This window comes from Bos javanicus, chromosome 15, assembly GCF_032452875.1.
Source record: "Bos javanicus breed banteng chromosome 15, ARS-OSU_banteng_1.0, whole genome shotgun sequence".
NCBI lineage: Eukaryota > Metazoa > Chordata > Mammalia > Artiodactyla > Bovidae > Bos > Bos javanicus.
In genome coordinates, this window is record NC_083882.1 from 61,501,387 (window position 1) to 61,527,424 (window position 26,038).

At 40.9% G+C, this 26,038-nt stretch overlaps 1 protein-coding gene across 3 annotated transcripts in view; it reads right to left on the reverse strand.

Moving 5' to 3' along the window:
- The window catches only part of MPPED2 (metallophosphoesterase domain containing 2), a 210,660-nt gene that overhangs the window by 128,737 nt on the left and 55,885 nt on the right, over nucleotides 1-26,038 (reverse strand). For 2 of the 3 annotated variants that reach the window (XM_061381006.1, XM_061381008.1), the window contains exon 3: nucleotides 24,250-24,431. The exons of the other annotated variant lie outside the window; for it this stretch is intronic. In XM_061381006.1, the coding sequence (XP_061236990.1) occupies nucleotides 24,250-24,431 (182 nt within the window). The remainder of the gene's footprint in view (nucleotides 1-24,249; nucleotides 24,432-26,038) is intronic. 3 annotated transcript variants of the gene reach the window in all.

The window sequence follows — 26,038 nt, forward strand, 5'->3', positions numbered from 1 at the left end:
TATGCCTGTTACTTCAACAGTCACTCACCAAACTTAGTAGCAAGACTAATAACATAAGAGAACTAGAGAAAGGAGGATTAAAAGAATTCATCAACTATCAGATCCTGAAAATACTTTACTCCCAGCCTTCTTGCTATATGAGATTACAAACCCCTTGTTGTTTAAGCTATTTTGTTTCTTGCAGCCAAAAGCCTCCCAATTCAACTCACTATGAATAATGTTTTTCACAAACAATACTATTTGTATACCTTCCATCCCTTCTAAGAACAGTCTAGTAAGAGATCCTGATTCATGATTTGCTGCCTCTGGCAAGGTTACTCAGAACCCCTCAAAATCAAATGATGATGACCATTATGAGGCTTAGAACTTACAGCACACATACCCTCTATTGGGTACTGCTCTAAAAACCTTTATACATTAACCTACTTAATACTTACAACAACCATATGAAGTAAGAACTATTATCCCCTTTTACAGATGAGGTAACTGAATGGAACAGAGATCACAATGGAAAAGAATGGCCTATTGTTAAGGGTGATGAGAGCCTGCGGAATACATCCCTGAACTTGACCATGAACCACTATCATAAGCAGGAATGGCAGCACTGGAGTGGCTGAAGAGCCACAGAAGAATTCATTAAGACTCAGGTCATTCACGGGACTTCCCTGGTGGTCCGGTGATTAAGACTCCATATTCCCAATGCAGGGGACACAGGTTCGATCCCTGATGGGGGAACTAAGATCCCACATGCCGAAAGGCGTAGCCGAAAAAAAAAAAAAAAGACTGCAATCATTCAGACTCACCAATAGACAATCTGATTCCACAGGTCTGAACTAGATTCCAGGAATCTAAATTTTTATCCACCTACCTGGGACATTCTGATAAGCAGTTAGTTTTAGGAGACAGGGAACCAGAGAAAAGTGAGCTGCCCAAGATTTGGGAGACATAATAGGATATACTGAGTTAATCTAACTCCTTTACAGACAAGTATGCAAAAAGCTAAAAAATTAACTCCCATTAGTGATTAGATAACCTTGATTCTTTATAGATTAAAATCATAAGCCAAAGTTAATTTACTTCCTAAATCCTATAGGATACAAACAGTCTTCTGTGTTTTGTCTTCCTGATTGCCTGATTCACATACTAGCCCCAGCTCGCCCCCAAATATGCCAAGAACCTCTTGCAACAGTCATGGAACTGCCCACAGTGTGAAAGAAAGTTAAAAAAATCCCATCAAGCCAAGTCACAGTCATTTCAGGGACTTTCTAATAGACATACTTGAATGTTTGGATTGGTCAGAGTTAAATTAAGCAGCTTACTTTCACTATGGCAATTCTCTGTCTGCCACGGTCAGAGAGCATGAATTTGATGAAAGATGAATGACACTAAGCCAGGATCTGAAAACACATGGTGTGTGGGTAACCATCTTCGCATCCTATGAAACGGAACAAACATTGTTAATTGATCACAACGTCTGAGTCCGGATGTGGCATGAAGATGCTTCTCAACAAAATGCTTCAGGGCTGAAACTCCCTGAGAACATGGATACAAATTAAGATTCATTTTGATATTTGGCAAAACTAATACAATTATGTAAAGTTTAAAAATAAAATAAAATTAAAAAAAATCTTTTATAGCTAGAAGAAAACAAGATGTGAAAATATTACGTGTTCATTTCCCATATACTCTTCTGGTGCATCCAAGTCTCATTATTATTATAGCTCCTCGTTTCTTGTTGGATAAATGTTTGCTGAATTTAATTTAGTTTTTTCCTACTTCTTCAGCCAACAGATTTAGCATTTCTCTAACACAAATATTAAACTCAGCAGAGCCCATGAAGCACTGGAACCAAAGCAGTTAATTAGCGAGTCACCAAGACTGGAGCAAGAAGCAGGAGGCACGGCTTAGGAAGCTGCCCATTTTTCTTGTAATAAAGAAAATAAAGACAGTAATTCTAAGAACATTTATTAACCCCTCAGTATGGGTAATTGCCATCAGATGTGGGTCTGTCAGTCTTGCATTAACATAAGCTACTGCATCTTGGTTTTCAATGGCACAGTAATGCCTATGATACTGTGGATTAAGTGCTAACGCTGGAGTTTTGAGAACCAAGCCCTGCGTCCAGCAAATGCTTTTAAAAGAATTTCACCCTCAGTGTTTGCTTGCCCAGAAGAAACTCATTTCATGTTTAAAAAAGAGCAGGAAAGAAAACAAGGAGGCATTCAATTGAGCAAGCATTTTCTTAACTCATTTTAAGATAATCTCTTGCATTCACCAACAATTTCTCCAATGGGTGGAACCACAGAAAGAGACTCTGTGTGGTTCGGCTGTATGTTCCACTCTATAATACATTGGTGTACGACCTAAAATAATGGAATAGCGATAAAACAACAAAAAAAAAAGAGAGAGAGAGAGAAAGGCTGTATAATAGTCAGGACACGCCAACCAATTTTAAATTGAATTACACAGCCTGCTAATCTTTATGATGGGATAAAATTTCTTTCAACATTATGCATTATACTAAAATTTGTGGCACCTCCCCCTCCCCACTGCTTGAGCTAAGAGCCCCCCACACATACCTCCTCAACGATAAAGCGTCTCTTCAACCCCAAAAGCATTGTTCCTGCTGACTGCAAAGGCAGGGCACGGCTTGTGCAAGATTTCATTTTTATAGCTATTGTTAGTTGGTGTACATCTATATTTCACACCAGAATATATACAAACAATATTACGAACACCAGGACTATTTTCCTAATACCACAAGCACACATTAAAAAAAAAAAAAAAAACAGATGGATTCAAATGTACACAGGTGGTGGAAGAGATTTTTAAAACCAACACTATCGAGAAGCTTTGTTAAATTTTTAAAAAGGACACGCAGAACCCTGCATACTGCATATTTGATAAAGCAAGCACACTTCAGAAACTCTGACCTATCCAAGTCTAGAAGTAGTACTAACCCTTTTGAAGGTTGAGGCTGCCTGGGTGGCTGAGTTCTTGCTCATTTGCTATGCTTCTCTCACTCTGTAGGTGATGGAGCAGAGTGCTTATGTGAGGAGAAAGAGCACGTTCTGTAATCATGGACAACTTCAGATGTCACCTGCTCTAATGCCGATAAAGAAAACTAAGAGAGGGTGACAAGAATTGCCTTAACACGTTTCTTGATCCTTCTTCTTCCTGTCATGGGAAACGAGTTTCCAAACTGACCTTATTAAAACCACATATAAAGTACCTCTGGGAGACGTGCATGCATCCTTGCACGCTCAGTCGTGTCTGACTCTTTTCGACTCCATGGACTGTAGCCCACTCTGTCCATGGGATTTTCTAGGATACCTGACTCTTATTAAAACTCTAGCTCTTTTCAGACACCCCAGACAATGCAATCTTACTCTGGCATGCATCTGATTTATGTATTATAAAATGAAAGACACACCCAGATACACTGACATGTGGACATACATATGCTCCTTATCACTGAGCTGTATCTGTGACTTTTTTTTTTTTTTTTACAACACTTGCTAGGCAGGCAAAGAGACCGTACGTAAGAATAAAAACCTATAACTGAGCTACTGAAAAAGCATATAGCAAATCATGAGCTCACGAACAACTAAGAGAAACCGCACGTAGTTTGTTTTAGATCTTTCTAGAAATCCTAGACTCTTCTAATGGACACTTCCCGGTCCCTGAAAGACCTACACTGGCTGCTGCCCACAGCGCATTGACTGATGACAGTCACAATTACTCCTGGTGACCCCTGTCACTTCTGCTCCCCCAAACAGCATCTCACAGCCACGAGCCTTTATCCCCAAATTAATTTATGTACTTTTTACCATAATTACCTAATGCCATTGTATATTCTTTAAGATGACTAAATATGAACTTTAAAAGACTGTATCATTTGTCACTGCATAAAGAGCAAGTGAAACCAGTCTAAAGGTGAGGGAGGGGCTTCCCTGGCAGTCCAGTGGTAAAGATTCCAGGCTTCCACTGCAGGGGATGTGGATTCGATCCCTGCTTAGGGAACAAAGATCCTGCGTGCCACACAGGGTGCCCCAAAAAATATACAAAAAAAGTAACAACAACAACAAATTTTAAGTGAGACAAAAAGAATCATAATAATCTAGAAGTACTCTGCACCCAGATTGTTTTGCAAGTAAGTTTTCGTTCTTAGTCACCAATTAATAAAATGGAAACATAATAAATATGACACATCGCATGTGTGATTTACCCAAGGAAGACGGTGCTGATCTTGAATCACCATATTTGTATTCAAAGAAAAGATTTTGGACACGGTGATTAGAGATCAGAAGACTGGGCAAAACCTGAACATCTGTATGTTTAAGTTAAAATAAAAGTATTTACCTCCATGCTTATCACCACTATAGTTTCCTGCTTTAGCTGACATTTTGATTAACTGCACACTTTCTAGTCTCCATCACACTAGACAAGAGGGCTTTAGCTAGAGTAGAAACTACTTGCAAACAGCTGTGAAGGTGGGAATGACACCCTTCCCCACCCATAACCCTCATATGGCCTTTGCAAGGAACAAAACATCCAGACCTATATCTGCACTACAGAAGGCATATATGTATTTTGGTTTCTACTTATTTTTAAAGGAGAATCATAACTTTCCTCATTTTCACAGCTCTACATATTCAAGTTTAAAGATCCATTTGTCCACTCAAATATAAATCATTTTTAGGCTTTGTGTTACACTGATTTGTAAATCCAGGTCTTCTGCGAAGGAAGGATTCATAAAATGAAGCATATGAATCTATGCAAATATCAGCTTGGTTTCCTAAATCCCCAAGAAACTCACCAAGTATAGCCTATTCACCTAGTATTCCTCATGGATATGAGAGCTGGACTGTAAAGAAGGATGAGTGTCAAAGAACTGATTCTTTCGAATTGTATTGCTAGAGAAAACTCTTGAGAGTCCCTTGGACTGCAAGGAGATCAAACCAGTCAATCTTAAAGGAAATCAACTCTGAGTATTTATTGGAAGAACTGATGCTGAAGCTGAAGCTCCAATACTTTGGCTACCTGATGTGAAGAGCTGACTCATTGGAAAAGACCCTGATGCTGGGAAAGATTGAGGGCAGGAGGAGAATGGGCCTACAGAGGATGAGAATGGTTGGGTAGCATCACCGACTCAATGGACATAAGTTTGAGCAAACTCCAAGAGACAGTGAAGGACAAGGAAGCCTGGCATGCTGCAGTCCATGGGGCCTCAAAGAGTCGGACACGACTTAGCGACTAAATAACAATAAACATCAGTCCAGTCACTAGGACTACCATCATCAGCATCACTAAGACTGTTATACAGACTTTACAATTTCAAAAGTAAATGATAAAGGAAAATATATGCATAGGGCTTTGTTACAGGCAGGCACTTAATCTCAAATGACTGTGTAATGTGAAATAATTCAGTCTATAAGGAAAGAACTAACAGTTTCATTCTCAATATTTTCAGAGAAATCAAAGCTTGGAAGTTGTATACTTTATACCAGATGTCTGTCTTCACAGGCAAGTCTAGTCTCCTCAAAATAAAAAGTTTACCTTCCAACCTTATTTTCAAACAAAGGGAAAAAATACAAAGTAGAGAATAAGTGAGATTCACATCAATGGCAGAAAGAAGAGAGACAATACATTTTAATGCACTTTATCCTGAAATGAGAAGAAAAAAACGTGCTGTTTCTTTCCTGCTCTTGAAATTTCAATAGAATTTTAAAAACACCAGGAAAAAAAGGTTTATTTCAGTTTCATAATGCACATAACACTTGCTGCGATAACATCTAAATCTGGCAGATCAATAATGCATGTTACAGTTAGCTGCTTAATTATTCATTTTGGATGTAACCAAGTAGGTTTTAAAACCAATGTGGAAAGAACTAGAAAGGACAGGTAGTGCAATCAAAAAGAAAAGTTTCTCCCCAATGTAATTCTTATCTGAAAGATCATAAAAGTCTCCTCCACTTTTCAAAATTAGAGATATTTTGATTAAGAACTTTATATTTTTTACAATTACATGTATTTTATGAACCACTATAAATGCTAAAATCAAATGCCTTAAATCTTCCATTTCAAAATACTGTACATAAAAATGGCATATATTACATTACGAAAGGTCACAAAGTGACAAACAGAAGTAAATTCGAGTCTAAAAACATTAACCAAAGATAGGTAATAAAGATGAAAAAAGCAAACAAGGAAAACATTCATCCGGGAGCGAGTCAAAATAGAAGACTAACTGAAGGCTGCTGTATGTGGCTGCAAAAGAGCAGCAGCCACGGGGGTGAGTAGGAGCTGTATGCGCTTCAACAAGCATGTACCTACTGGGTTCAGGAGTTACCTCTTCACACTTTATGCAAAAATACTTTATGGGCAAGCAGTAGTCCTAATCAGGAATAACATATTGGAAAAACTGAAAGAAGTTTTAAATGAAAATGCAAACTACTCCCACTTCCTTCTCCAAGTAATAAAGTAGAAAAACAACAAGAAGAATAAATAAAAACAAAACCAGTTGTTCGGATCTGAGTTTCAAAATGAATCGCACCCCCTTTTAGGCTAAATGATGAATATTACTCATCAACCATCTTTGTAGGAACCTTTTCACTGACAGCTCTGAATTGCACCTTCCAGTTTCTACCAGGACTAACTTAGCCACGCCAGAAACACACAGAGAACCTGAGTGCTCAAACTTCCAGTACCATTAGCCAGGTTATCAAAGCTCTTTTGAGCTCACTCTGTCACATTCTAGCCAGCAGTCCAAGAGCCTTCCATCAAACAAATCTAATCGATTTGACATTTATTAAGGATCTCACTAATTTTTAAAATTAAGTACCAGGCAGCATCTCTTGGATCAAAAAAAAAAAACCCAAAACCTGTTAGATAACTCTCTAAAGTAGACATATTTTCCAGTCTTTGATAGTATAGTGTAAAAACTAGAAATGAAAGAAAGGTAACATCACTCAGCTCCCCACCACCATGAGTCTCTAGGATCCTGGGGGCCCACCCTCCCCCAATGCGTGGAAGAAAGCAGCACTCAGCACGGATGCCGCCTCTTAGAATCTGGAGATCTGTGTTATGGTAGGTGCAGCACCTGTAGCTTGAGTTCAAGAAGAACTTTTTTGCCATTTGCAGCTATAGGGACGGACCTAGAGACTGTCATACTGAGTGAAGTAAGTCAGACAGAAAAAAAGAAATATCGTATGATATCCCTTAAATGTGGAATCTAAAAAGAAATCATACAAATGAACTTACTTACAAAACAGAAACAGGCTCACAGACTTAGAGAAGGAACTTATGGTTACCGGGGGGAAGAAGAGGGGGAAGGGATAGTTAGGGAGTTTGGAATGGACATGCACACTCTGCTACATTTAAAATGGATAAACAACATGGCCCTACTATAGCACTAGGAACTCTGCTCAATGTTATGAGGCAAACTGGATGGGAGGGGTGTCAGGCAGAGAGTGGATACACGTATATGTGTGGCTGAGTCACCTAAAACTATCACAGCATTGTCAATCAGCTACGCCCCAATCCAAAAGGAAAAGTTAAAAACAGAAAAAAAGAGTCTCCTCTTTGTACATATGCTCAGAGGATCAAATGAAATAAACGTGCTCCCAAAATACCTGCAGTGCATGGCATCTTGTTAGTTAATATACAACTTTTTGTTACATTAGTTAGAATGTAGGCATAGACAGACTAATTTTATAGGGTCAAATTTCCTTTATAACCTCCTCACTCCTTTAGGGTAAGAAAGTGAGAAACAGCATTTTGATTTAGTCTGATTTGGCTTGGTTTTTACTAACTGCAAGGCATGATTCTGGATTGGATCCTTGAATGGAAAAAAAAATGCTATAAAGGACATTGCTAGGACAATCGACAAAATCTGGAAAAAAAAAAGTCTGAGAGTAAATAATAGAGTTGTATCAATTTACATTTGATTTTGAAAACTGCAGTGGCTTATTGTAAATGAATAGCCATGTTTTCAGGCAAGTCACTGAAATATATTTAAGGGGCCTGATGTCTGTAGCACATTCTCAAATGCTTCAGAAAAAGGCAGATATAGAAAGAATGATAAAGCAAATGAGGCAAAACACTAACAATTGGGTAATCTGGTTGGAGGGTATATGGGAATTCATTATGTTTTTCTTGCAACTTTTCTGAAAGAAAGTGAAAGTTGCTTAGTCGTGTCCAACTCTTTGCATCCCCATGGACTATACATACAGTCCATGGAATTCTCCGGGGCAGAATACTGGAGTGGGTAGCCGTTCCCTTCTCTAGGGGATCTTCCCAACCCAGGGATAGAACCCAGGTCTCCAGCATTGCAGGCAGATTCTTTACCAGCTGAGCCACCAGGGAAGCAACTTTTCTGAAATGTGATTCAAAATAAGAAGTATATAAATATTCATTGAAAAAATGATTAAGCACACTGGGCCACCCACTGGTGTGAGAAGTGCTGTCTATACCTTAATGGCCCCTCTGGTGCTTCACCTTGGACTCCACTCCACCTTCCACTCCCTAGGCTATTGGCCTGCCCCATGTGAAGTAGTAACTTAACTGAATTATGTGGACAACGCTATAATTATGTCCTCTTCTCATCTTCTTTGCACAACTCAAAGTGAGCATGTGTGGGGTGAGCTAATGATTTGCTGTGTTATCTCTGATGAGTACTATATTATTTGCATCATAATATTTTCATTTCTTCCTCCTGCACAGAATGCCACATTGACAGCAAGGTCAGCTAAGTTACTATAAGGGATTTTTAATGAAAACAATTATAAATTTAAAATAACTGTGTTTAAAGCATTTAACAGTCACTAGGGTCAAGTGATTACAGCAGTTACAAGACCCATGGGACATGTTCACACCAAAACAAAGTGAATAAATTACCTCAGCTGGCGCATGTAATCACTAAGTGACCACAGGGGTCAGGCAGAGTGAAACCCTGAAGACTCTCACGCAAAACCAATAATGAAAATTTATCAGTCAAAGGGGGAGACGGAGGATGTCAGGAATTAGTGAGTCGAGTGATAGACTAAAAGCAGAACTGACTCTCCCTGCAGCTTTAGGGCCACGAAAATGACAGTCAAAAACCCAGGGGACAGCTGGAGAAAGATTCCAGGAAACAATATACAGACGGGCTGGGAGGAGGTGAGAGAGCTGAACTGGAAATGATCTATGCAGCCTCAGTAAGTTCAAACCCAGGGTTACTCTGGGACAAGGATGACTATCTTCACCTAGAAACCTGTGGTGGGGTCTGGAAATACAGCATCTGGAGCTTTCCGATGTAAGAATGTGATGTTAAAAATAAAATGATCATCTCTAACATTTACAGGGCACTTGACATCTTCTGAGGATGTTCCTCAAACATCACCCTCACATCTCAATTTCTCCTTGTTGGAGAAAAGCGGTGGCCGGACACCAGGGAAGCAACGCATTTTGTCCATGGAAGTCCAACTAGGAAGTGAAGAAACCAGACCTTTTACTGAAGAGTTCTTATTTGCCAAAGACACCTCTGAAAATATGATCTTAGGAGACTCACAATCAAAAGAGGACATATGGGATTTCCCTGGTGGTCCAGTGGTTAACAATCCACTTTGTGATTCAGGTTTGATCCCTGGTCAGGGGACTAACATCCCACATGCCCTGGAGCAATTAAGCATGCGCCAGAGCTAGAGAGCCCGCCTGCTACATCTACTGAGCCCACATGCCACAATCAGAGTGTGCACCGCAACAAAAGATCCTGCATGCCTCAACTAAGACACGACACAGTCAAATAAATAAATAAATTATATATATATATATATATATATTTTTTTTTTTAAAGAGGAGAGCAGCAGCCCTAGAGTAATGTGTGCTGACAGAATGAACACCATACAAAGCGGAGGCAAGGATGACAACCAATTGGAAAGGCAGGGCCAATTTCATAAACCTTTGAATCGGGCCTTAAAGAATGAATAAAGAATTCACAGAAGAAAGGCCACAAGATTGGCAGGCAGGCAGCAGGACCCACAGGAGCAAATATTGAGTTATTTAGCAAAACTGTGCTGAATGCTTACTATGCACGCGGCCCCGTGCTTGCGTCCTCATCACTGGCGAGGAGCAGACAGGCACACTCTTGCTCTCATGGCACCTCCTCTCCTTCCACCACCCACCCACTCAGCGTACCTGTGCTCAGCAGCTCCTGTGTGTTAGGCACTCTATGCACATAGAGGATACAACGGTGGTAAATGGGGCAAGTCCATACGCTCATAGAGCTCTCATTCAGTGGAGGAAGACTGACGATTAACAAGAAGACACACAATAGGAAAAAATAAGATCTCACCAAGGAGGTGGCATTTGAGCAGAGACTGACAAATCCAGGAAATGGATAAGGTGGGAACGACTTTGGACCAGAATGTTTGCTGTGGCTGGAGGACAAGCAAAGGAGAAAAGATAGGACATATGCCCAAAGGGCTAAAGAGAGAGTGGAGAGAAGTATGTTGGAGAAGGAAGCTGGGCAGATAGACTGGACCAGCTCACGAAGAGTCTTGAATGTCATGACAAACTTTACTCCATCAGTTAATGGTTCCTAAAATGCATTCCAGAAAATATTAGTCTGATGGGATAATTCGTGGGAAAAGGGTCCTGCGCCTCCACTGTATCTATAAAAATGGTGATAAAAGCATGGACCCACCAGGACATTGTGAGGATTAAATGGGTTAATTCTTGTAGAGGGTCAAGCAAATATGAGTACTCCGAAAGTGTTATTAAACTATTTCAGGAAAACGAATGGTAGGCTGAGCCTAGGCAGTTTCTTTAGATACAATAGATAGTCCAGAAAGTAAACTGACAAAACATAGTCATATTTAGATAGAGGCGGTTTAGGCGCCTGGATAAATGGTCATGAGAATCAGAAGGAGAGTTCAGGAGAACGAGCAGTATTTGGAGAAGACAGAAATTCAGTGTGAGTTGTACTGGTTTTGAGGAATCTTATGTACCTTCTACCTTCTGCGGCAAAATGCCTAGTCTCCAGTTAGATGCAAGTATCTGGAGAGAGATTAAAAGAGAATCAGGACTCCAATCCACAAATAAAACCTCAAAGAATAAGAATAATCCCCCAGGTTCTGATATGTAGAAATAGTGTATGATGAGAAATGGCATCACATGCAGGCAGAAGATAAAGCCCCTAGTCCTGTGAAAAATCAGGTAAGATGTTAAAACTCCCTGAGTTCTAGCTGCCTAATTTATAAAATCAGGGAAGTAATACTGACGCTCAAAGGCTGGATGCTGAATGCACCAACATTGCTCTCGTTCCCTTCTGCATCCTTGGTGCCTTTCGCAAAGCAGGAACTGGTCCAGAGTAATGCTGAGCTCACAAGTAAAGCATCTTTTGAGGAAGAAATCCCTTCACACTCTGGGATATAAGGATCCTGGCTCCAGGATTTAGGACTGTAACATTTAGGGACTCCAATCTTCCCTCTTGGGCCAGATGGTTTGGAAAAGTTGAGGACATTTTTATTTCCAAAGAGCTCATTTTTAATTTATTTATTTTTAATAGTGGTACAATTTTCAGACGGAAAAATGTGAAAAGATTCTCCCTTTTCAGTAAAGTGTCTGCTGCTGCTGCTGCTAAGTCGCTTCAGTCGTGTCCAACTCTGTGCGACCCCATAGACAGCAGCCCACCAGGCTCCCCCGTCCCTGGGATTCTCCAGGCAAGAACACTGGAGTGGGTTGCCATTTCCTTCTCCAATGCATGAAAGTGAAAAGTGAAAGTGAAGGCACTCAGTCGTGTCTGACTCTTCGCGACCCCATGGACTGCAGCCCACCAGGCTCCTCCGTCCATGGGATTTTCCAGGCAAGAGTACTAGAGTGGGGTGCCATCGCCTTCTCAGAGTAAAGTGTCTACCGGGCTGTTAAAGTAATGATTATATACGTCTTGGCCATGTATATTTCTCTTGAGGCGATGGGGACATTTCAGCAGAGGAGGAAGCAAAAAGCTTTAGAATTGAAGGTTGAAAGAGTGGGCACAACGTCCAGGGACTTTAGTTCTTGTCTCAGCTCCTGGATTGGCTCATGGTATGACCCCAGTCTGTCCTTCTACTTTCTGGATCTCCATCCATCCATCAGCAAGACAGGGAAAATACTGTCTGCCCATACCAACTTCCCTGGACCATTATAAGCATTAATGATCTAATATACTCAAAAGTACTTTGAGTCCTCTGGAGGAAAGGTGTCATATAAATTAGAGGCAGTATAATTAATGTAATTTAAGAAAATAGCTGGCCATAACAGGGAGGATTAGGTTCACACGGATCACAAACGACCCAGTCTTTGTGTCCTGAGGTCACTGACAAGCCTTTCTAATGTAACAAAACCCGATCTTACTTATTTGAACATATGCAACTGTTTGGGGTTTCTTTTTAAAGTACTTTATTTAATTCTATATCAAACTGAACTATACTTGAATGTCAATTTTGTCTTTATTGGGAAAATGTATTTACACATTTACATATGAGTTAAATCATGAAGTAATTAACTTTAGGATAAAAGATTCTTCTATAGAAGGCAGGAGAAGTAAATAGTAAGCATGAATCAACTGTTACTTGGATTAAGTAGATACTCATTCTATACTATTACAGACAGGAAAACAGGATGTCTATATCCACCAGATAGACTATATAGATAACGTGCAGACACTTTTATTCTAGAATCTCATACTAAGGGAAAAAACTTAGATAAATTACTTAGAAAGAGAAGCTATGAACAAATTTAAATAGAAGGAGAAACTCTCAAATACACTATAACTCTAACATGATAAGTGGGAAAACCAAACTATGAATCAAAAGTTGAAGAGTATCCGCATGTGAGATACTGTTTTTGTGAACAAACTAAAGATTAAGAACCTTCTTTGATATTAACTCTAAACAGTAAGAGTCATGGAATTCTAGGCTCTCACACACCCTCCTCTATAAATCATGGGAAAAGTCATCTTGTTTGCCCTCTCTTAAAGCCTCTTACCTTGACCTCATTATTAGAGAAGACTATTAAGTGGTCATAAAGTTATATCACTATAAACATTTCAATGAGGCTCCCCTGCTCAAGTTATTCCTGAAATTTTCTTCTGGAAACTCCTAGGCACTTTACTAGAAAGCAATTGCCATTATGTCACATCATTGTTTTGTTCTTATTTTTTATCAAGGTGTAATTGATATATATCAGTTTCAGGTGTACAACATAATGTATTCAATATTTGTATACATTGTAAAATGACCACCTCAGTAAGTCTAGTTTATATCTTCAGTCAGTTCAGTTCACTCAGTCGTGTCCGACTCTTTGCCACCCCATGAATCACAGCACGCCAGGCCTCCCTGTCCGTCACCAACTCCCAGAGTTTACCCAAACTCACGTCCATTGAGTTGGTGATGCAATCCAGCCATCTCATTCTCTGTCGTCCCCTTCTCCCCCTACCCCCAATCCCTTCCAGATCAGAGTCTTTTCCAATGAGTCAACTCTTCACATGAGGTGGCCAAAGTATTGGAGTTAATATCTTAACTATACATAATTACAAAATTTTTCCATGTGATGAGAATTTTTAAGAACTACTCTTACAGCAACTTTCAAATATGTAATACGATACTAGGATATGACTATAATATATATACTACACTTACACTATAGCATATATATCATAAACTATAGTCACCATGCTGTTCATTAAAACCCAAGACTTATTTATTTCGTTGCCATTATATCATATCATTGCTTTTTATTCAAAATGGCACATTTGAACTTGTCCACTTCACAAACTCCAGTTCCTAATAATTTTGTACTGTTGAAAAAAAACAAAAAACAGAAGCCTTAAAATGTGCAAACCATGCCTGGAAAGCATTATATGTAAGAGTTTAAAAAATAAATTAAAACCTGCCATCAATAACCTGGTTAAAGCTGAGTGTGCTGGAGTTCCTAAGACAGGAGCTAGTGGGCAGAAATGATTTTCAGAAAAAGAGATGATGATACTGGGGGATGGGGTAGGGGGAGACAGTGGATCAGATTCAAGGAGGCAGACAAGGGGGAGATGACAGGAGACTGAAGAGAGGGACAGGGAACGGGGAGGCCTGGCCCCCTCAGGTTGTGGTTCAAAAGTTAACTAGAGTCCAAGGAGATATCTATGTGTGCTGGGTGCAGGGTGCTTGGAAAGGAGAGAGGGCCAGGTTCCTGGGGGACCAGACAGGACATGTTGCTCCTCCTTTTCTATACTCCACCAGTGGAATGGGCCACCTGCCAGAGGTCCCTGTGGCACAAGAGAATGTAAGGCTACTCTCCCTGAAGTTTTGGCATCCTGAGGAATAAAAGAAATTCACCAACAGGACAGAAAGGTGGAGTCATGGCAGCTTGGGCAGTAGGTAATATTTACTGACCATTCACTACCTGTACACATTGGGCACCTGTTATCAGGTACCCTATTTATCTCTCTGCAGTCGTTTTATGGAGAAGGCAATGGCAACCCACTCCAGTACTCCTGCCTGGAAAATCCCATGGTCGGAGGAGCCTGGTAGGCTGCAGTCCATGGGGTCGTGAAGAGTCGGACACAACTGAGTGACTTCACTTTCACTTTTCACTTTCATGCACTGGAGAAGGAAATGGCAACCCACTCCAGTGTTCTTGCCTGGAGAATCCCAGGGACGGGGGAGCCTGGCGGGCTGCTGTCTATGGGGTCACATAGAGGGACACGACTGAAGCAACTTAGCAGCAGCAGCAGCCCTTTTAAGTTAGATACACTAAGCATTCATAAATCTCCTTTTACAGATGAATAAATTGAAGATCACAAAATTAACAACATTAAAACCAGGCAGATTTAAACACAGGCAGACTAGAGCTGGCACTCACGCTCTTAGCCTGACAGCATACTATCTTTTCACACGTCAGTACACACACGTGCATTTATACACCACACGACAGGATGCACACCAGCTGTTAATAGTAGTTATCTTGATTTTTTTCTGTACAGTTATTTGTATCTTCTCACAATGAGTATGTAAGCTTTCACAATTAAAAAAAGAGTTGATAGTCATTTTTAAAAAGCCCGTAAAGGGTTAGAATTTTCCCCCACTGAGGATATTCAGAAATATGTGACACAAACTCTCCAATACTACTGAAAGCATGAGAAAGAAATTACAATCCTTACAGAGGGAAATTTGACAATATGTACTAAAAACCCTTTTAAAAAACACATCATTTGAAGCAACAATTCTACTCATAGGAAGCTATCTTCTAAACTAAGGATGTTTGCAAAGAGAGAGCAAGAAAGATGTCTATCACACCAGTGCAGGTATTAATAAAAAATGAAAACACTGTAGGTGGCCAGTACTAATTTTTGTTGTTCTTCAGTCGCTAAGTCCTGTCCGACTGTTTGCGACCTCATGGACTGTAGCACTCTGTCCTTCACTATGGCTCAGAGTTTGCTCAAAAGCCCAGCAGTAAAGATCTGGATAAATGAGCCAGAGTGTACCCATACAGTTGGGCTTTCCTGGTGGCTCAGCAGTAAAGAATCAGCCTGGAATGCAGAAGACTTGAATTCAGTCTCTGGGTTGGGAAGATCCCCTGGAAGAGGAAATGGCAACTTACTCCAGTATTCTTGCTTGAAGAATGTCATGAACAGAGGAGCCTAGTGGGCTACTGTCCACAGGGTCACAAAAGAGTCAAACTCAGCGAGTAACAGCAGTAACAGTGCCCATACAGCTGTAAATACTGGGCTGTAATTTTTTAAGTTACAGGACAATATGCATAGCTCTATTAACTTTTCAAAATATTCCTTAAACAGAGATGGTGGCAAGGGGAAATGACCCCGCCATGCTCCTCTTCTTCTTTCCCATTGGCTCCCTTCCCTCCAAGGTTCCTGCTCGTCCTTGGTGGTACCAACACCATTCTCACCTGGTACTCCTTGTGAAGCCTGGCTTTCCATCCTGTCCCTAACCTCTTCCCCTAAACCCATGTCCTGGATTTGCTCTGTTGCCCTTCTTGGTTAAGACAACATGAAATTAAACAGGGCCCTTAGAGGGAGTTTGGCGGGGGCAGGGGGGAACTCTCCAATAACCACCATCCCTTTATGAAAGTCTAAAGGAACAAGAAGAACAGTTTTCAGCCATTATCACAAGATAAATAAGAAACTAAATGAAAATAGTTCTACCAGGACCCAGAACCCTAGAAACCGACTTTAAGAAATTAGTGGTGTAGCCCCTAACTACAGAGCAAGGGCCAGGGTCTCAGCACCATGAGCTGTGTACCTTCAGAAACGGGCTGCTGAGAAATGGTTACTGGGTGTGTGGAGATGGACTATTATAGCAGAAGAGAACATGGATGAGGATGGTTAAAATAAAATCAACAAACTGCGCAAAGGAAAAAGAACCAGAATATTTCTTAAATAAAGACTTGCTGCTATTGAGGATATTCAAAATAGAAAAGAAAAACGTCTCAAATGCTACACATCATATAGTGATTACTCCAGAGACAGGATTACATGGAGAAATGTGTATTTTCTACTTCGCACATGTCAAAAACTTTAATTTCTGTAATGTTTGTGTATCTTATTTATACTGAAAGTATTCTTTTTTGGGAAAAAGTATTTTAGCCATATTTATTGATGTGGAAAGTTGTGCATGAAATATTGTTAAGATGAAAAACAGCTTACAACAGTCTTACTCTAAGATCTCTAATTTGGTAAAAAGTGCTCACATGTGTATGTGCTCGTATGTATCAATAGAAAACATTCTATATAGAATTACCCTATTCTATTCAATAGAGAACATTCTATAAAAATGTTAACAGTGGTTATCTCTGGCTATGGGTAATTTTGTTATCTTGTTTCACTTATCTCTATTTTCTAAGTTATCAGGAATGAACATGTACTACATGTATTATAAAAATATAATAAATAGCCCAGGCTGTGAAAGCTTTTCCCAAAGACCAGCTCCAAAACTTCGGGCCAATAGCAGGATCACTGGAAGAGGGACACACTCTCAGTACGACTATTCTGAAAGGGGCAAAATCAATTTTAGTGTCTACGATCTGGGATGTTTGCCACAGTCACATTCAGTTATAATCGTACCTGATACAGTGCTCCTACAAATACAAAGAACCTTCTTCTTGAGAGTCTCAGGAGCATCTTCATTTTTTCTTTTAGGCTTGGAGAAATGGAAACTCTGAACTATTAAACAACAACTGAGGCAGGATAAAATTAAAAATTATAAGTTTATGGTACTAATGCTGTGTTAAAAGGGATTCGGAGTGACTAGATTGTTGTATTGGAGAAGGCAATGGCACCCCACTCCAGTATTCTTGCCTGGAAAATCCCATGGACGGAAGAGTCTGGTGGGCTGCACTCCATGGGGTCGCTAAGAGTCGGACATGACTGAGCGACTTCACTTTTCACTTTCATGCATTGGAGAAGGAAATGGCAACCCACTCCAGTGTTCTTGCCTGGAGAATCCCAGGGATGGGGGAGCCTGGTGGGCTGCCATCTATGGGGTCGCACAGAGTCGGACACGACTGAAGCAACAGCAGCAGCAGATTGTTGTATATAAACTTTTAGCTAAAAGAACAGACCACCCAAGAACCCTGTCTTTCTAATTTTAATTGAGGAAACAGAACAACTACCATAAACCCCTTTTAAATATTTCTGCTCAAAGTCTCGTTGAATCACTAACAGCAGCCAACTGAACATATATCGTGAGGACAAAAAGGAAAAGGAAGGGCGTGGCATTTTATATACGGTACAATATAATTTTAAAGTTTCAGCCCAAAGTGCAAAAACACACACACAAAAGCCCTGTCCTTTATGTTCATTCAAAAATCACTCAGTGTGAATCGGCTGTGTGCATTGACTATTCCAGGCTCTACTCAGAACTGGTGCAGAAGGAGCACTCATCGGGCATGCTCTGTTGTCTTGCTGGAGACAGACAAGGAAACAATGACATAACAGCCATGGGAAGGGCTGCACAGAGGCCTGACCTAGTGTTAAGGGAAAGAGAATCCATCATAAAGGAGGAAGGAGATCTCCTGGTCATTCCAGGAAATGGAAACAGGACTTGCAACGGGAAAGCCATGTGGAAGGACATGTGCATTTGGGGAGTGGGAAGAAAGTCAGTGTGGGTGCAGCTGGAAGGTGGGTGTGCAATCAAATGATGAGATCTCCATTTGTGTAGCCTCCAAGGGCAAAGATGCATATTCAAGAAGAAGGCTGTCACAAATATTCCAAAGACGAGAGGACACGAGGAACGAAATCGAGTGATCGGTAAAGAACATCAAAGTGGCACAGGTCAGAACACCATAGGGGCAGAGCGAAGGACGACCATACACAACCCACTGCCTCACAAAAGGTGTCTTTAGGCATTTCAGTGGTTCCGAATTTACTAGCAATAAAAACAATAACATTTTAACTGGCAGTTAATCTATAGTTGGCAAGTTTATTTTTAAACCCTGTCTGTAAATGAGATGCATTTTTGCCAAGATAAAAAAGAAAATGCCATCACGGTTGAGTGGCTAGGACCCCAGTTCAGCTCACCAATGCCTATTCATTCATAACATCCCTGGAGCATATCTGAGCTATCACATGAATGGGGCTATAAAAATTCTTTCTTTAGGAAAGACCTATCTGCACCTTGTCCCCACAACTCTGATACATGAGCAATGCCGTAGAGCCATCTGGGGGTCTGGGTCTACATATGCATGACTGTGTATATTTACAGACCCCCTGGACTGTAGCCTGCCAGGCTCTTCTGTCTATGGGATTTCCCAGGCAAGAATACTGGAGGGGGTTGCTATTTCCTCCTTCAGAGGATCTTCCGAACCCAGGGATGGAGCCAGCGTCTCCTGTGGCTCCTGCTCTGGCAGGTGGATTCTTTATCACTGAGCCACCTGGGAAGCCCTATGCTTAGACAGGAAGTTAATTTAAAAAAAAAAAAACAATTTTATCCAGAATATGGTCCCTCCCAGCAGGGATCCCAAGCTCAAGGTTGGGAATAGAGAAAGACAGAACACATGTGGGAAGTGGAGTCTGATAGACTGAAAATCAAATTCTCAGGTCACCTCCTAGTTGTGTGATCTTAGGTAAGTTGACTTCATCAAGGCTCAGTTTTCCTCCCAGGTAATAAGCAAGCTAATAATATCTTCTGCATAAGTCATAGAAATAGATGGCGAAACAGTGGAAACAGTGTCAGACTTTATTTTTGGGGGTCCAAAATCACTGCAGATGGTGACTGCAGCCATGAAATTAAAAGATGCTTACTCCTTGGAAGGAAAGTTATGACCAACCTAGATAGCATATTCAGAAGCAGAGACATTACTTTGCCAACAAAGGTTCGTCTAGTCAAGGCTATGGTTTTTCCTGTGGTCATGTATGGATGTGAGAGTTGGACTGTGAAGAAGGCTGAGCGCCGAAGAATTGATGCCTTTGAACTGTGGTGTTGGAGAAGACTCTTGAGAGTCCCTTGGACTGCAAGGAGATCCAACCAGTCCATTCTGAAGGAGATCAGCCCTGGGATTTCTTTGGAAGGAATGATGCTAAAGCTGAAACTCCAGTACTTTGGCCACCTCATGTGAAGAGTTGACTCATTGGAAAAGACTCTGATGCTGGGAGGGATTGGGGGCAGGAGGAGAAGGGGACGACAGAGGATGAGATGGCTGGATGGCATCACTGACTCGATGGACGTGAGTCTGAGTGAACTCCGGGAGTTGGTGATGGACAGGGAGGCCTGGTGTGCTGTGATTCATGGGGTCACAAAGAGTCGGACACGACTGAGCGAGTGACTGAACTGCACTGAACTGAAGTTATAGAAGCTATCTCACAAGTTATTTTGAGGACTGCATAAAATGATACATGTTAATTGGGGGTGGGGAAAAAGGTACAGTGTCTAGCCCCCACCACCCACAGACAATGTATCGCTAGTTCAACCCTCTCCCGGTCCAAGTCCCAGTTTCAATGAGACCATTAATTATCTGAGTGACCTGGAGTAGTTCATATAATCTGACCTCAGTTTCCTCTTCCATCAAATGAGGAGGCGGGACCTCCAAGTCCTCTTATGATTTCAACGTTTCGTCCCACTAGTGTCACTGTTTAGAGGGGGGCCTGTCCTCAGCCTTTATTCATATGCTTCTTCAGGCTCCCTCTTCACTCTAAATTCCTCTTAAACCTATGGAACATTATGCAAGTTAATAAATTCAGTTTCTAGTTTAAAAAAAAAAAAAGTAAGGTGCCAGTCCTTTCTGCATGCTTAAGTTGCTCATTCATGTCTGACCCTTTGCAACCCTTTGGACTGTAGCCCGCCAGGCTCTTCTGTCCCTGGGATTTCCCAGGCAAGACTACAGGAGTGGGATGCCATTTCCTCTTCTGGATCTTCCCAACCCAGGGATCAAACCTGTGTGACCTGTGTCTCCTAAACTGGCAGGTGGATTCAGTCCTTTCTAGTTTCTGCCTTATGGATTCTATGCCTCTGACTCTGCTGTCTCCCTCTACACTATCTGTTGAAAGCTGTCTACAGGCCAGAGGCTGTGTTAAGAAGGTTGCTATTTGTTGTTTTAGTCACTAAGTCACGTCCAACTCTTCTGCTACCTCACGGACTGTAGCCCGCCAGGCTCTTCAGTCCATGGGATTTTCCAGGCAAAAATACTGAAGTGGGTTACCATTTCCTTCTCCAGGGGATCTTCCCGACCCAGGGATCGAACACACTGCCTCCTGCATCGCAGGCAGATTCTTTACTGCTGAGCCATCACAGAAGCCGTGTTAAGAATGGCACAAGCTTTATCACAGAATATATTCTCATAGCAACCATGGGGTGTATTATTATCACGCCCATTTTACAAATGAGAAAATCAAGGCTCAGGAATTTAAGCAACAAAGGCAGGGAATTCAACACAGGCTCTTCTCATTACAGGCTACACTACCTTCCCAACCTTTGGCTGTACCTAGTTTGGGTCCTATCGTCTTATGACCCTGTGCTGTGCCTGCTTATCTCATAAATTACTTTGTATTAATAACTTTGTGTGTTCCTCCTGCCAGGTGGCGTACATACATATTAACCAGGGACCCATCATCTCTGAACCAATAGAGAACTCGTGATGGGATTCTCAGCCCCTGCAACTGGTAGGTCAGGGTGAGATTCCAGATGAGCTGAGCTTAAATACATTTTTCAAATAACAGCATAACTCAAGTCTCCGTGAAGATGCTGGAACATTTTAGTTCAAGCTCAAGTCTGCAAGCTTCCTAGGTGCCATAAGCCCACTCGTAATCACAGGATGGAAAGAAAAGGGCTCAGACACCAGGTTTACTCACTGGTTGAACTCGGATGCATGTCTTAGACTCTCTGAGTTTCTTTTCTGCTAAAGGATCCTGGGCAAGTTAGCCCAACAGAACTCCAGATTCTTCATCGTAAAATGGGGATAACATTAGCAACTTTCGAAGGTTGGGACAAATAGAAGGTGTGCCTGGTCTGAAGCAGAAATAGGCTTTTGGGAAACTAAAGGAGTCTAGAGGATGGTCAGTTGCTGCCAAGAATCAGGGTAGTCTAAACCCAAGTAGAAAGATGGAAATCAGCGAGAGGTTCCCTGGACTCAAAGTGACGGCCAAGTCTGTATGGACTCATGCCGGTGAGGGTTGGATGACCTATTATAGCTAAAGCCCTAGACTGATCTGACCCCTGACTCCACTCTGTTAGGCCACCTGGCAGCTGTTGATGGAAACACTCTTTTCAGGTAAGAGGTTTCCAACTGAGCCAAATGGTAGCATGTAATCATATACTAACTCTCACCTTTGGAGCACCCTGAGTTTGCCAGGGTAACTGAACTATTCTGGGCTGCCCCTATGGGATTCCCAACTTCTCTTCCCTTATACTTCGGTGGGTGTATTCCTTCAGCCTCACATTCTGCATCCCCTTCTGAGACCCCTTCCTCTCATGTCAGGCCATCAGAAGGGAAATGGGTGAGAAGGAACTGATCTTGCAATTGGACCTCAGCATTTTACTTCTTTACTATTTTATTTCCTCGGTTGTGGCACTTTCCCATCTAAGAAGTACATTCCTTTATAAAATCTCCCCGTGTTTACTTCCATTCCACTAAATAATTCCTCTGACCTCTTCTTATTTTTACCCTTTAAATATCTGTTGGTGGTTCATTCACCACATTCCCCATTCAATTATTAATGGCCCACAAAAACTTCCAAGCTGCAATCATTTACTGATTAATATGCACAACAAACCAGAAAGACAGGTAGTATTAATCCTTCGTTCTGCAGAGGGAAACCAAGGGGAAAAGCGAGGTTAACTCAGTTGCCCAAGGTCAGTGGCTAAACAAGATTATAACCAGGATCCATCCTGTCTTGTATTTCTTCCCACAGGCTTACTCTTTCCTTACAAATCAACATTGTCAATGCAGCAAGATCACTTCTGTGTTGATTCAGTTGTCACAGAACAGCTTGAAACTGTCAAATTCAACCCCAAATAATTCTGCCTGTGACTAGTTCATAAACACAAGTTGCTAAAAGAAAGAGGTAATAGTACTGCAAAGCAAACTCGACAGATGCGAAAGAGGAGTGAAAAGAATGGGATTACAGGCCCAGCTGTACCACAGGATAGTCTGCCTCGAGTCACTTTACTTCTCCACATCAGAGTCACTTGTGAAAATGGGATTATGCTGAATGATGTTTAAGATATCTTGCTATTTTAAGTGAGATGACTGAGTACCTACTGAAACAGTACAAAATATAAAGCTCCAATATCCAAGATCATGGTAAAATTGGTGTATTCGGGACACAGCTACAATCCCCTTGGGAAGCAATATGTCAATATTCAATAAGAACCGTAAATAATTCCATATCCTTTGATGCAGTAATTTCACTCACACTGTAGTTTGCCCTAAGAAGTAAATCAATGGAAACAAAAAGACATATACAAATGAAAATGCACATTTCAGTGCTAGCTTCAGAGGAAAAATTGTTATCAATTTCAAAGTTCATTTTTAGAGGGCTGTCCTATTAAGTAAAAATACAGAACAATACAAATGTCACATTGCTATCAAAAAGGATAAATATGAAAATTATGCAAAATCATGTAATAGCAATACTATCAAATGAAAATAAACAATAACAGAAGAGCAAATATGTATTCTGATGTCAGCTCTATAAAAGACGGATAAAGTGCAAATCACAAGAAAACTCAAAATAGTTGTTATTCGTTTATTGTTTATTTTCTAAATATTTTAACCGTTTTTAATGAATACTGTTTTCCATCAACACATACACCTTATCATTTAATCAGTTACTTAAAAATTTCTCAAGCCCTGCTTTAGTTCAATGGAAAATCAATTTTCAAGTTTCTGCCTAAATCTCCTCAGTAATTTTGGTTGGCTGACACATTATTCATGGCATTATTCTTGTGGAGTGATTTCTGCCTTTTCTGTAATTCTTCAGTGTCTTTAGAGATTCTAAAATCTCACTGTAATTCCTTAGTATCTTTAGAGATTCTAAAATCTCAGAACCCTGGCACGTCTTTCCCTCACCTAAGAGGATTCTTACAAAGATTTGTCATCTAATCTTGCTGTGAATAACCCCATGATTCCCTTGTAGTGCTAATATTTGGCAACTGCCTAACCCAGGAGTCAGCATTTTTCCAGTAACCCAGACCCGTTGGGTGCCCCTACAGTAACCATAAAGTTGCCATTACCTTTTTCACAGTAGTGTGGAGGGTGATTTCACAGTCCAGAGTTTTGGAGCTTTTCAGTAGGATATCTTATCTTTTTCAGGGGTCTTAGGACACCCTTCTGGTTCACTTGGGAAAGCTGCCCCCCAAGCATCCCTGTGCTAAGACCTTCCTTTTAAATAAGGGCTCTGACATCCTCCTCATTCTTTAGAAATGTTCTCTTACTATCTGGGAAAGATTACAGAGCCATGAATTAAAAATACGATTCTAGGTCTCATGTGTGCCAACGAGTGCCCTCGTTAAAGCAGAATGAGTGAGATGAGATCGATTTCAAAGCTTTCCATCCCTTTGCCCCAGAGCTGCCTAGGCCAGGCGCTGAAAGGATGCACAGTAAAATTAAATATCTAAAAATTCATCTTTAATTAACACAACTGGATTAAAGCTAGACACCACCGCATATCATACGAGAAATGGCTGAGCTGGCTTCCAAGTGCTCTAATTCAATTAGGGCACAGTGAGTGACACTCGGGCGGGAAAGGTTAATTGGGGGCGCCGGAACGCAATCATTCCTTACCTAACCAGTCATTAAACTTCTTAACCTCTGAGGGCAGTCCCAGCTCGGTGAAATCGCCTGTGTGGAGAAGGATGTCCCCATAAGGCATCTGGATACCATCTGTTCTGGAGTGTGTGTCTGAGATGCAGACAAAGCGCGTGTGGCCCGCTGGTTTTGGAGTGTCATATGGGATGGGGTCGACCCTGAAGTAGACATAACAGATCCCATAACAGTTAAATATATTCGAACCCTCGTAATTGTCATCGCACATACATATTGACTGTTATCCGTGAACGCACCCAGACAAACCAATGCAAAGACAGAAGGGCCCATTATAACAAGGAACCCTTTGGGGGTGCAAAAGAGACAGCATCACCCATCTACAAACCCACTGGGCAAATTCAAAAAGTCTTACTTACCTGGTAGGAAAATTAAAAGGCCAGACTATCTTACACGTAGAGTCAGAAGTAACCCAGGCAACTGAGAGAGTGATTAATGGTGAAGTTTAGGGATATTGAACCCCAACTGGGGAAGCAAAATGATACTATTTTCTCTCTCTTCATGCTCCAACTGATCCCACTACTCATTAGGAAATGGATAACTAATTTATTCCTCCTTAAACATGCATAACTTTAGCAAAGAACTAATTTATGGAGAACATTCTACACATGCTTTGCTAACTGAAATGTTAAGAGACGTAGTAGATGGTAAGTACTTCTAGCCAATTTCCTTTCTAGAACCATTCAATACCTCTATCACGTTTTCAAGCAGAGATTCACAAATCAAATTGTGGGGAGGGAAGGTGACGCCAAAGTAAACGGACTTTTAAATAAAACACTGGATGTTCCAAGAACTTTGTCCAGCTGCTTCTCTACCACCTCCTGAAGCCCCAGTTACACCTTAGGTTACCTGGAATGCTCACATGCCTTGGGCAAAGCATCTATTCAGTACAAATAAAGTAAGCCTTTTAATGGGTGTGTACAGATCTACATATGCATTAATATATGTACAGTTTTAGAGACCTAAGCACTGTGAAATTACACTCGGGCATAAGAATCAAAAGGCAAAATGATCCACCCGAAGCAAAGAAAATGAAACAGAACATTCTCATTTAATTGAGTGTAACAAAGTGTGCTAAATAAACTTGGTAAAGCAATGCAAATCTGACTCTTCAAGCATACAGTTTTAATTATTTAAAGGGTTTATAGCAGAGTTAAGGATGCTTTAACTATATTAACTCTACACTGACAGCTTCCTGTAATTTCTCTGTAGGAATGTACACTTACTTTGGATTATGGGTGAAAAGCAGCAGCTATCAAAGCAAAGAGAAGGTCACAAGAGAAGCAAATATGCAATGTGGAGATGAGAGCGTAAAATGTTAAATAAGGAACAATATTTCATATCCCCACCCCACCCCGGGTTATTAACATGCAGCAGAGAACACAGGGAAAGCTCAACACAAGATTCTCTGCACCAGTTGCCTCCAAGGCTTTGTTTAATTTTTTGTTCTTTTCCCCACTTTTGTAAAAAGAAACGATCTGTTTTCACAATGGCAATGTTTGTGAGGGAAGCAAAGGCAGTCAGTATACAACCTGCAGAGTCCCGCATTTCCTTAATGGTTAGTCTTTTAATTTTATTTTACCTTTGTCAGAGAAGAAGCAAGGAAGAAGAAAGGAGAACTGGAAGAAGACAAAAAGGATGCAGGGACTGTGAACTGGTGAATACAGTGGGGCTCACTGAAAACCCAACAAGAAAGTTTAACTTCTGCAAAAAAAAATTTATATACATATATATATATACACACATACAC